At 43.4% G+C, this 12469-nt stretch overlaps 1 protein-coding gene across 4 annotated transcripts in view; it reads left to right on the top strand.

The window, feature by feature from the left end:
- The window catches only part of NEK10 (NIMA related kinase 10), a 108264-nt gene that overhangs the window by 16939 nt on the left and 78856 nt on the right, over positions 1–12469 (top strand). For all 4 annotated transcript variants that reach the window (XM_079947180.1, XM_079947178.1, XM_079947179.1 and 1 more), the window contains exons 10-15: positions 247–326; positions 2250–2336; positions 3891–4115; positions 5593–5732; positions 8200–8261; positions 9957–10034. In XM_079947180.1, coding sequence (XP_079803306.1) covers positions 247–326; positions 2250–2336; positions 3891–4115; positions 5593–5732; positions 8200–8261; positions 9957–10034 — 672 coding nt within the window. The remainder of the gene's footprint in view (positions 1–246; positions 327–2249; positions 2337–3890; positions 4116–5592; positions 5733–8199; positions 8262–9956; positions 10035–12469) is intronic.

Below are 12469 nucleotides of genomic sequence, written 5' to 3'. Positions count from 1 at the left end.
GGGGAGCAACCGCGATGGCACCCCACCGGGATCGCGCTGCCGGGGGCCGTGTGCTCCCAATGCACCTCTCTTCCTCTGCCAGTGCCCAGAGCAGCTTTCAAATCAAGAGTCCCTCAGGCTTACAATCTAAAAAATGTGATAAGTGAACTGCATCTCCCCCCCCCCATTTCTTTAAAGTAGTGTTTGTTATTACAGCTAAGCAGGCATTTTGCCTGTCTTATAATTGTCTAACAATTATTTTTGCAGACTCTGATCAACTTACTTGGAGCTAGAGAAAACAATGTCCTGCTAGGTGCATTGCTTGCCCTCACTAGCTTGGCAGAAAGGTAAGCTTCAGTCTAGTGTGCTTGGATTTGCCCCTTGCATTTTACCTCAGCTTTTTTTCTTTTTTGGGGGGTGGGGTGGGGGGAATGAATCATTCAAGTTCAACAAGAGCAAAATACTGACAGTCAAGCTTTATTCCCCTTATCTTGCAAACATTAAGTTATAGGTCAGATGTGGGGGACTTTTCTTTTAAGCCTGAAGACCACATTCTATCATGGACAGCTTTCTAGGGACTACGTATCAGTAGTGGGTGTGGGCCAAGTGGGGATGGCCCGGCAACCACCCGCTACTCATTATCCACGCAAGCAAAAGTGATTTATCACAGTTCAAGGACATATTCCACTTCGATAAAATTGCTAGCACAGAAGGCAGAGCAAGGCCTGTGAGGGGAATGATCTGGGAGCAGGGCCAGATCTAGGTTTGATGAGGCCCCAACCTACTGAAGGTAATGGGGCCCTTTATATGTCCAGCTGTCCTTTGTCAACAACAAATTGTCGCTTTTTTGCGTTGAATATATGCTATGTGGTAATTTATGGATCTAATGGGTATCTAAAGCCATTTGCACATGTTGCCATGCAACAGTCCATGCAGAATGTAGGCACCCTATATATAGAAATGAGCAAACCAGTGATATTTTAGGGAACTGACTAGCAGACGGGGCCCATTACTTACATACAATAAAACTCTGTTGCTGTATGTAGGTTCCCCCCCCCCTTTATTTTTTTTGGGGGCCCTAAAGAGAGCGGGGCCCTCAGCTATAGCTTGTTTATCTTATACATAAGTCCAGCACTGCCTAGGTGTGTGTGCCCTGGGCATTGTCCTGAGGGCTGAACAGAGAGGTCTGGAGCAGGGGTTGGCAACCTAAGGCCCACGGGCTACAAGCGGCCCATGGGGGTCGTTTAACCGGCCCAGGAGCTGCCCCCAAACTGAACTGCCCGCTCGGTGAGTCCCCGCACGCTGCGCTAAACCGCTGTGGCATGGGGACTCACTTCTGCAGTGTTGGAAATTGTGTCTGCGCATGTGCAGACGATGAAAATCACGCCTGCACAGACGCAGATGCCGGAAATGGCGGGTGTGCGCGCAATCCAGCCCACAGAGGGATGTCCGCTGGAGTGAACCAGCCCAGGCAAGGTAAACCTTGCCCACCCCTGGTCTGGAGGGACTGTATATGGACCTTGGGCCTGAGTTTCCCCTCCTCCTAATATTGGCTGTGTTTATACTTTTGCTTTCCGTTCTACAAACTATGTACGCTGCTTCAGATAACACATTTGTTATTGTGTGATTCTTGATTGTCAGATTTGTAGATCACGGGTATAAAGGAGAGAATGCAAACCGTCTATAGAAGTTGGAGCTAGATTGCAATGGAATGCAAAATCTTTCCAGCAGCAGTAATTGGTTGTTACAATTACCTGGGATTGGATGCTGATGTAATAAAAGGGGCGCCATTATCTCAATTCTCCGGAATGTGTATTGGATTTATTTTACCCTTGGAGCACAATTCATGGTTGGAGGTGTTAACATTTTAAAACCTGAGCCGTAGGAGTGGCTGAGATTCCACTTTTAACTATACCACCAGATGCACTGTGTTTGAATGGCAGGACCATGACTAGAGTAGCTAAACAAGAATTATATAACATATTTCTTTTCCAAATGCCAACCCTGCCATCTCGAGGAACATTTTGAGACTTATTTTCTTTGGGCTAGATTTTGAGGGTTGATTGCATGCAGATTCTTGTTCTTATTCTTATTAGTATTATGTTTTTATGTTACAACTGAGACTTGCATTCGTTTAAATGATGGCAAGGTTCAAATTCTATACATAGGGTTAATTCTCATACTGCAGGAAATGTCCATTCATAGAAATGAATGAGATGCTACCACACTGCAACTGAAAAAAATAACAGGTTCCTAATTTTTCATTTTAGTCCCGGATGCCGAGAGAAAATAAGCAAGCTCAATGTTGTGGAGAATTTGTTGGTGATATTGCATGAATATGACTTGCTTTCTAAAAGGTAGGATGCTGAATTAATTTCAGCCCTTCTTTATCTGTTCAGGGTTTCCAGTCACTTAGCTCATGCTAGCCATCCTCTTCCTCCAGCCACATGCTTTCTACTTGTAAAGTAGAAAACATGAGATTTCCAAATATGGCATTTTTTAGGAAGACAGTTTTCTCGGTAGAGAGGGATAGTAATTCTGAAACTGAAGCAATGCAATGCAAAGGTTGATTGGAATTTGTGCTTACAAGGCCAGTGCATGCTTCTCCATGCTTAATGATCCCAGGCTTTTGCATTCTTTGGGTGAATTCCCATATCTCGCTCAAGCTCACTTTGGTCGGCTTAGAAAGCTCATTCATATTACAAATGCCTCCTGCCCCCCCCAAATGAACAATTAATAAAGGGTCCCAGAAATAGCATGAGAGAAAGATCAGTTGCACCTTGCATGTAAAAGCACCCTAAGAGTTAATACACCATGGCCAGGTATGGCTAATCCCTTCCAAGGGCTGAATTATTTTGGACAAGGTAAATTTGGGCATTGCTAACCCAATCTCCCTGCTCTCACACACTACACATTATTTGTTTGTTTGATTGATTCAATTTATATACCGCCCTATATCCGGAGGTTTCAGGGCGGTTCACAGAAAAGATCACAATATATAAGATCAAAATAAAAACAATAACCCAGTAACCCCCCCCCCCCAAAAAAAAAGAGCCACATTTTAAAAGGGTATAGGATGTCCATCAGGTCAAATCAGGTCCATCAGGCCTGGTTAAAAAGGAACAATTTTGCCTGGCGCCTAAAGGTGTATAATGAAGGTGCAACACCCATATCCGCCAGCATTTCTGCAGTGTACTGTAAATAGGGATGTCTCATTTCATCATCATCAATAATGGTAATGGTGATGATGATGATAATGATAATTATACCCCACCGAGCTGACTGGCTTGCCCCAGCCACTCTGGGCAGCTCCCAACACAACCCCCCCCCCAAGCATTAAAAAACCCCTTCCCTATAACAGGGTTGCCTTCAGATGTCTTCTAAAGGTTGTATAGTTACTTATCTCCTTGGCTCAGGAGTCGCATAACTGCATCCTCCCCAACAATTCACCGATAAAAATAGGGACGTCCTACTCCATCATGATAATTTTATTACTTATACTCTGCCCATCTGACTGGGTTGCCGCAGCCACTCTGGGCGGATTCCAACATATATGAAAACATAATAATCCATTAAACATTTTTTAAAAAAACTTCCCTTTACAGTCATACCACGGGTTGAATATGCTTCAGGTTGAGCGTTTTCAGGCTACGCTCCACGGCGACCCAGAAGTAATGGAGCGCGTTACTTCCGGGTTTCGCCACTTGCACATGCGCAGATGCTCAAAATGTTGTCACATCATCTTAACCCGAGGTACCACTGTGTTGTTTATAGCAACCTAGGGGGCACTTTTTGTAACTTTTTTGTGTCACAATGGATAAATGCAGGGCTATTCAATTATCTGGATAATTTAACAGGCAGACTTGAATTTTAAATGTTTGCATGACGATTATTTCATGGTTTCCTTGCAGGCTGACAGCCGAGTTGCTCCGCCTTCTCTGTGTAGAATCTCATGTCAAAGAGCAAGTCAAGTTGTACGAAGGCGTCCCCATCTTGCTCAGTTTGCTCCACTCAGATCACTTAAAGCTTTTGTGGAGTGTAGTCTGGATTCTAGTCCAGGTTTGCGAAGATCCTGATACCAGTGTGGAAATTCGTATTTGGGGTGGTATCAAGCAACTCCTGCATATTTTACAAGGGTAGGTTTCTGAGGGCATCGGGAATGAGGCTGCCTATAGGCAATCTCTGAATTTTTAAAAAAAAAAAAAAAGTGTTTCGTATTTCCACCTCGACTGCAGTTATATTTTTAAATATAACATTTATTGCCAGAGCAGGACTGCCTGCTCAAATGTATATGGAAATTGATACTCACCAAGGCAAGGCTTTGATTTCTAGTAATATGGATCTATTGGAAGAATTCTCTGAGTGCAAAGTCATAAGAACATGAAATGTGAATTTCAAAATGTGTAGCAGTTGCTGGATAAACAATAGATTGGCGGCGGCAGCTTTTTTGAAGCATGGTGCTGAAATCCACCGTTGGTGAACTTCTCACTGCAGAACTTACACAGAAGTAAACCTGCAACGATTCCCTTCCGATATGTTGAACATGTGAATAGAAATCTTTTAACCTTAATCCTCTAACCACATCTTCCATGTAAACCTGGAGCTTAGCTTTTTGAGAATTGCAAGTTCACGTTTTTATCTTTCTTTTGCTTTAATAAGAAGAAGAAGGAGGAGGAAGAGGAGGAAATATTTGAAAAGCATTTAGGTCCTGCTTGCAGAAGTCAGGATGATGAACCTTGGTCTAGTATACCTGAAGGAGCGTCTCCACCCCCATCGTTCAGCCCAGACACTGAGGTCCAGTGCCAAGGGCCTTCTGGTGGTTCCCTCACTGTGAGAAGCCAAGTTACAGGGAACCAGGCAGAGGACCTTCTCGGTAGTGGCCCCCGCCCTGTCGAATGCCCTCCCACCAGATGTCAAAGAGAAAAACAACTACCAGACTTTTAGAAGACATCTGAAGGCAGCCCTGGTTAGGGAAGCTTTTACTGTTTAATAGACTATTGTATTTTAATATTCTGCAGCTGGAGAAACCCAGCCAGATGGGCGGGGTATAAATAAATTATTATTATTATTATTATTATTATTATTATTATTATTACTACTACTACTACTACTATGTGGGTTTTTGGCCTAATCCAGCAGGACTCTTCTTATGTCTTGAAGGTTCTTTTTTATTTAAAAGAACACTATAATATAGAAACCTTAGGAGCCAACTCCTAGGGGCTGAGGTCCCGTTGCTCCTCCCAATAAAATATTTGAACCCCCCCCCCCCGTAGTTGATGGGCATTGCCATTCAAATGGTATGTGTGCATTGTGTCATGTGATCAATTAGGCAGGGGACATGCCCCCCCTCAAATAGTTTATTCAGGTTGGCACCCCTGTTAACAACCAATTATTCACATATTGCTTCCAGTGCTATCTAATGGCCTAAAAATACCTGACCGAAAGTTTTATTTATCCCATTTCTATAACACACTAGCTTATGAGTTTCAGCATGCTGCTCAAGGATATATAGAACATTGATGTTCTTAATTCAAAAGTAAATAGATTATTATTATCAGCTGGTTGATAGATGTAGCCAAAGGCTTCACGGTATTGTGTTTTTTGCTTTCCCAGGGAGCGAAATCTATTTTCAGATCGTTCTTCCATCGGGAGTTTATCCAGTGCGAACGCAGCAGGGAGAATCCAGCAGCTTCGCTTCTCCGAAGATTTAAGCCCTCGTGAGATACAAGAAAATACGTTTTCCCTTCAAGCAGGTGCATACATTATGAATTGCCCTGAGATGATTTGCACTTAATGCAATAACCGATGCCCGAACAAAGAACTTTGCAAAGATCGAACTATTAGCCCACAGTAGGTTTTCTGCTGAGGGCTCTATGCCCTCACCATTTGCGGTTTGTGGGAGGAGGGAGATTTTAGGAGGAAAAAGAATATTAAAGGGCTCAGGTCTTGTTGCCTTCTATAGCACAGTGGGGCAATGTTTCAGGAAGGTGGGGGGGGGGGAAGAAACTCCATAGAGTATGACAGGAAGTTTTAAAATTCTCTCCCCAGGATCCCATAACCGGTTAGGGCAGACATAGGCAAACTCTGGCCCTCCAGATGTTTGGGACTACAATTCCCATCAACCCTGACCCTGTTAGCTAGGGATGATGGGAATTGTAGTCCCAAACATCTGGATGGCTGGAGTTTGGCCAAGCCTGGGTTAGGGGCTCAAAGCAGGTGGATTTTACCTACCCCGCTTTCCACAGACTTTTGACTACCCTCAACCTACAATGGCTCCTGGAGACTGCTAGCCTGCTCAGTTTTGCTCAGGACATTTTGGCTCAGCACCCCACCCAAACGTTTTATTTCACAAACTAATATTTTCTGCATCCCTGTGCAGCCACTCAAGTTTGCAGAAGCCACTGCTTCATCTGCGGACAGTTCTGTTTCACTGCCCATCTGATACACATGCGGCTGTTAGGTTTGGTACTCGAAGGAACAATAATACTTAAAGTTAAGGAAAGAACATGTTGAAGAACAATACCATCACGTTGGGAGTTGGTCTCAGTGATCGTAGCATTGACTCCCAGGGGCACTGTGAGCTCAGTCCTGTTACTCATGATGAGCTAAACACCTTGTGAGATCTCAGCTGCGTTCTTATGCACAACACTGGCCAGATCCATGACCCCCCACCTTAAACTGAGTTCAAAAGTACACTTTTTACAGTTTCTTCAGCTGTAATAGGCGAATGGAGAAATTCCCATGCTTCTGATTGATTTTCAAGTTCGCTTAGTACTCAATAAGTTTATTGAGAGTAAACTATAATTTGTCCTTTTTGGGGTTTTTTATTTTATTTCTTTTTTCTTTTCGCAAGGTAATAATCATAAATAAATAAGAATAAAAATGTGCACCCCACCACCAGGACCATTCTATTGTAACTATCCAACCTCCCAAAATTTCAACACCTCTTACAATGGTTTTGACCTCTTTTCATTTTAACAGTACAGTTTCTACAAACACCCTCCATATTGCCTCAAAATCATTTATCCTGCACGTCTTACCTTAATGGCCCATGTTAATTTATCATTAATAGCTATATCCCACACCTCTTTATACCATTATTCCATTTTATATTCTGCTTGCCCCTTCCACTTCCTAGCTATCACAATGTGTGCAGCTGTCAATAAATTTGTGAAATTTGTTCTTTCATGGGATCCATTTCAGACATCGCACAGAGGTAAATCTGGGATTGTAACGAAATGTTCCCTCAGTGGAGAGCAGCTCTCTAGTCATACCCCCTAACAAGCATGTTCGTGCAAAGTGGAAATTTGCAACTTTGGATTTGTTGCCTACAAGCTTTTTCTTAAAAAAAAAAAAAAAATCTTACTCCTGAATGTAAGGCGCAAGTGTTCCTGTGCTGTGATTTACGTTTCCACTTAAAAGCTGAAAAAGCAAACTTGCTTCTTTCTGCGGACAGTGGGTTGCATTCCGTGTAGCACAAATGAGATTGTTCTTGGGAAAAGGAGAATTGCCTGCGCCTCTCCTCTCCTTCTCCCACGGCCAACTGTTCTGGGGATTCTCTCAACCCCTTGGAGCAGATTTGGGGAATGTGCAGTGGGGGGAAAGCTGCATTGTACTAGTAGGAATTGTTACCTGGCTTCTACTGGCATAAATTCGTTGAATACAGCCTGACGGATATACCGTACTTTTCTGTGTATAAGACGTCCCCATGTATAAGACGCCCCTTCTATTTTGGGACTCCAAATAGAGAAAATGGGGGGAGATGGCCCAGTGTTGATGAGTTTTTTTTCCGGGGGGGGGGAATTGCCCAGACTTGTTGAGCTTTTATTGGGCGGGGGGGGGGGGTGATGAAAATCGCTCACCCTCAGGAACACAACAGCCAGTCACACGCACATCGGCGAAGACACCAATTGTCTCGCCGAAAGCAAGTGCCAATCTCCCGTCCTATTGCTGCAGCAGCCAATAGCCAGCAGACCTTGGCAGCACCCACCAATCACCCGCGAAAACGCCATGGACAATATCCTGCTTGTGGCAGCCACCAATCGCCCTTCCCACCTCTCCACTATCCGTGTGTAAGACGAGCCCAAGTTTTTAGCACAATATTTTAAGAAAATAACCTAGTCTTATACACGGAAAAATACGGCATGTAGTAGAAGCCTCATTATTGATTGTACTTCACAAGAACCATATAAGGTAAACAATTGTGGCGATTTATTTTAGCTTGCTGTGCTGCAATTACTGAATTGGTCCTGAATGATACCAACGCTCACCAAGTCGTTCAAGTAAGAGGTTTTTGATTGCCTAACATACTTATTAATCTCTACTTACTATTTTTTATTGTGTTCTAATTTGGTAGTGGATGCAAAATATTCATTTGCAGATGTCTTGGTTGATACTGGTTCTTAGATACTGTGTGTGTCTCTTGCACAGATGAGAAATGTTTGGAATTTGAAAAAAAATCAAGGAAAAAGCTTTTGATTTAACTTTCAAAGAAGGGATGCCACCATGCTTTGTAGGAAATTTGAGAAGAGAGCAGAGAGTCTAAAAGAAACCGGGGGGGGGGGGGGGTTAACTGGAAGAAGGCAGGGCTTGCTATTATAAGAGCCAAGCTGAGAATGGAATAAGGTTGAAAAAATAAGACTAAAAAATACAGTTAGGATAAGCTTGATGTTACCAGCACCAAACAGGCCGGGCTGAAGAGTATTTTGTGGATGAGTAATAGCAGGAAAGGGGACGCGGGTGGCACTGTGGGTTAAACCACAGAGCCTAGGACTTGCCGATCAGAAGGTTGGCAGTTCAAATCCCTGCGATGGGATGAGCTCCCGTTGCTCAGTCCCTGCTCCTGCCAACCTAGCAGTTCAAAAGCACGTCTAAGTGCAAGTGGATAAATAGGTACCGCTCCGGCAGGAAGGTAAATGGTGTTTCCGTGTGCTGCTCTGGTTCGCCAGAAGTGGCTTAGTCATGCTGGATTCATGACCTGGAAGCTGTACGCTGGCTCCCTCGGCCAATAAAGCAAGATGAGCGCCACAACCCTAGAGTCGGTCACGACTGCACCTAATGGTCAGGGGTCCCTTTTCCTTTTAATAGGAGGAAAAGGAAATCCAGGAGGCAGAATCTGTGAGCTGAAAACGGGGGAGGTCAGCTACACTCAAACCCAGTAAGACGGACAAATGCTATGAAGAATGCTGCAAGGCACAGGCTCATAAGGAAAATGTGGTTAAGCTCCTGAATGTCTTTGTCAGAGGCCTGTAACATGCAAGTGTGGTGTAGAGGTTAGAGTGTCAGACTAGGACCTGGGAGACCAGGGTTCAAATCCCTACTTGGTCATGAAGTTGCCTGGGTGACTCTCAGCCAGTCACAGTCTCTCAGCCTGACCTACCTCACTGGGTTGCTGTGAGCGTAAGATAGAGAGTGGGGAGAACCATGGGTGCTCCTTGAAGCAAAGGCGAGATATAAATGTACAAATCAGTGGGTTTCCCCCCAGGGGGTACTTAAGGGCACACAGTACTGGCACCTCTCTTTTTTGTTGTTAAAAAGTATGGCACTTACTGTAACAACTTCATGGTGAGCACCGGCACATGTTTTTTCTAGAAGAAAAAGCACTGGTACAAATAAATCAATACTGTAAAGCAGTGGTTCCCCATTGGTGGTCCGCAGACCCCAGGGGGTCCACATAACCCACATAATGGTGTCTGTGGCACCATTCACATAACAAGAACTACCACACAGATATCGAAATTTTCAAAGGTAGGGAGTTCATGACTTGGCCTTTGAAAAGTCCGCAGTATGTAGCTAATTGGGAACCACTGCTGTAATGTCTTCCTCGACTGAGGACCTGCAGACTTCATTTCTACTGAATAGTTTGAGAGGTTCCTTCACAAGAACTTAACATTTGCCTTTAATTTCACAATGTGTAAGTTATGGTTTAACATTTGACTGTTCTTTGAATGTATATTCTTCAATGTGTGCTTTCTCAGGAAAATGGCGTCTACACAATAGCAAAGCTGATTTTACCTAATAAACAAAGGAATGTAGTGAAAGCCAATTTATTACAGGTAATCTTTTTTCCTTTATTTCCAACTTTCTATGCAAACCTCTGAGCACTTAAAGCGAGACATGGTGGTTGATTGTGTATTTCTTTAAGGTAACTTCTGTATTGAGCAACTATCTTACTTTTAAAAGACATCTGAAGGCAGCCCTGTTTAGGGAAGTTTTAAATGTTTAATGCTGTATTGTGTTTTTAATATTCAGCTGGGAGCCGCCCAGAGTGGCTGGGAAAACCCAACCAGATGGGCGGGGTATAAATAAATAAATTATTATTATTATTATTATTATTATTAGCAATTAGATACTCCTGCAAAACAAAATACAACATACAGTATACATTGCACTTTAAAAACTCCATATGACACGCATACATATATATGCTCTGATACAGAATAACATAAGACACTGTACATCAGAATTTTTCTACCTTTTTTCCTGTAAAACTCCCTACCAAGGTGTAACCAAATTCTGCAGTGGGAATGCATTTTGGACAGATTTGCTTGCCATGACGCTCCATGTTGGGCACAAAGATTCCTACACTGCAGGGGGTTGGACTTGATGACCCTTGTGGTCCCTTCCAACTCTGCAGTTCTGTGATTTTATGTACAACCATTAAGACTTCTAAAACTGTTTGGAATTTTGAGGAGCAAACTGGTCAGACGAAAGTGGGGGTGGTGGGGAGAACCATGGAGCTGTGCCATGGGGAGGTAGGTGGAATGCATGATCTATGGAAAGCAGGGTGGCATGGGCTGGCTGGACACAGAGGAATGGTGGGAGGCACAAGTTGGGAAACCAGCAAGGGAAGAAGGCTCAGATCCCAGGGAGTTGTGGGGGGAGAATGATGAGTAGTCAGAGGGTGAAGACTGGGAGGAGGAGGTGTCAGAAGCTGAAAAGGTAACAGGGTTTAGTGGCAGAGAACCATCCAGAATTAGAGGCAGAAGCAGAGGCTGGAGAGGAGCAGGGCAAAGAGACAGGCTGCTGAAGAAACTAGGATGTCTCCCCCTCTTGCTTCAACAAGCTCCCTTCCCCTCTCTCCCGGGACCAGAAGAGTTAGATGGATCTAACGTATATGAGAACAAGAAGAACCTTCGTTTAAAGAAGATTGGAAAATGTTTACTGAGTATATGGGGGGGGGAATTCTGTACACTTAAAAACGTTGGCAGCATTAAGATAAATTTAACAGTGTAAATAGGTTTTGATGGAAGCAATACGGTGGTACCTTGGTTGTTGAACGCCTTAGTTGTCGAACAAATGGGCTCCTGAATGTGGCAAACCCGGAAGTAAGTCTTCCGGTTTGCGAATGTTTTTGGGAAGCCGAACATCCGACGGGGCTTCTGCGGCTTCCGATTGGATGCAGGAAGCTTCTGCAGCCAATCGGAAGCTGCACCTTGGTTTTCGAACCGTTCCAGGAGTTGAACGATTTAAATTCGAGAGCCAAGGTACCACTGTGAGGGAATACTGAATTGTTTAGTTTATATAAAATATGCAGGGATTTATGCTATGTAAAATGAACCATGGAGAGAGAGGAAGGGAAGTCATTGATATTTTAAGCTTGTTTAAATGAATATTCTAAATTGTAAAAGATATATATATATTATATATGAGAGAGAGAGAGAGGTATGAAGAAGAAGGAGCAGAAACTGTTGGTGGAGTCTCCAATTGCTTGCAAAGGACCCAGGGAAGAAGGAGATTTAGGTAGCCTTGGGAAGGCAGGGACCTTCACTCCCCACAACTGCCTCATAGGGGCAAGACCTACTGAGAAGAGTTACCGTTCTCATTAGGCCTGGCTCCCCTGAGCAGGCCTTGCTTCTTCTAATTAAGAGTTAACTTCTAATTAAGAGTTAACTTCATTTACTCTGTGTGATTTGTTTGCTGGCTGGCTCCTTGACACGGTGAGAAGCAAGGAGCTATTTATGACATTGAAGCCCCTTCTGCTTATCCACATGCTAGATTCTGCAACTGGTTGTTTAATGGCGTGACAGCATGCATATATGGTCCCAATCGTTTTGAAAAATGCATTACCATGTAATGCAAAAAATAAATGAAATATATGAAAATGTATGAGGCATCACAGTAGTCTCAAATTCTGTGCTTTACTTTATGAAGTGAGACACCTAAATAATTTGTCACTGAGGCAAGGTCCTGAATCTATGTACCCAGTAAGCTGGTTTGATCATTCTGACATTATTATGGGATTAGCCATTTTTGTACTGCTTGCTTTAAACATGGATTTAAAATGCCAGTAGAGGTCTGGGAGTGCCAACAAATCCAGTTCTTACTGTTGATACACTAAATTGAAACGAAGATGGATGTCTTTTTAATTTCTAGCATAATTTTTTTTCTTCTTCTATTACTTCGGAAAGATACCAGGCTTTTAGGCCCCATTCTTTGGCTACAAGGAGTTGCTTATTTAGTAGTCTACAGGCATGGACTTCTCAGGCAA

Source organism: Podarcis cretensis, assembly GCF_951804945.1.
Source record: "Podarcis cretensis genome assembly, chromosome: 12".
In the NCBI taxonomy this organism is placed as follows: domain Eukaryota; kingdom Metazoa; phylum Chordata; class Lepidosauria; order Squamata; family Lacertidae; genus Podarcis; species Podarcis cretensis.
This window is presented reverse-complemented; position numbering and strand designations above follow the sequence as displayed.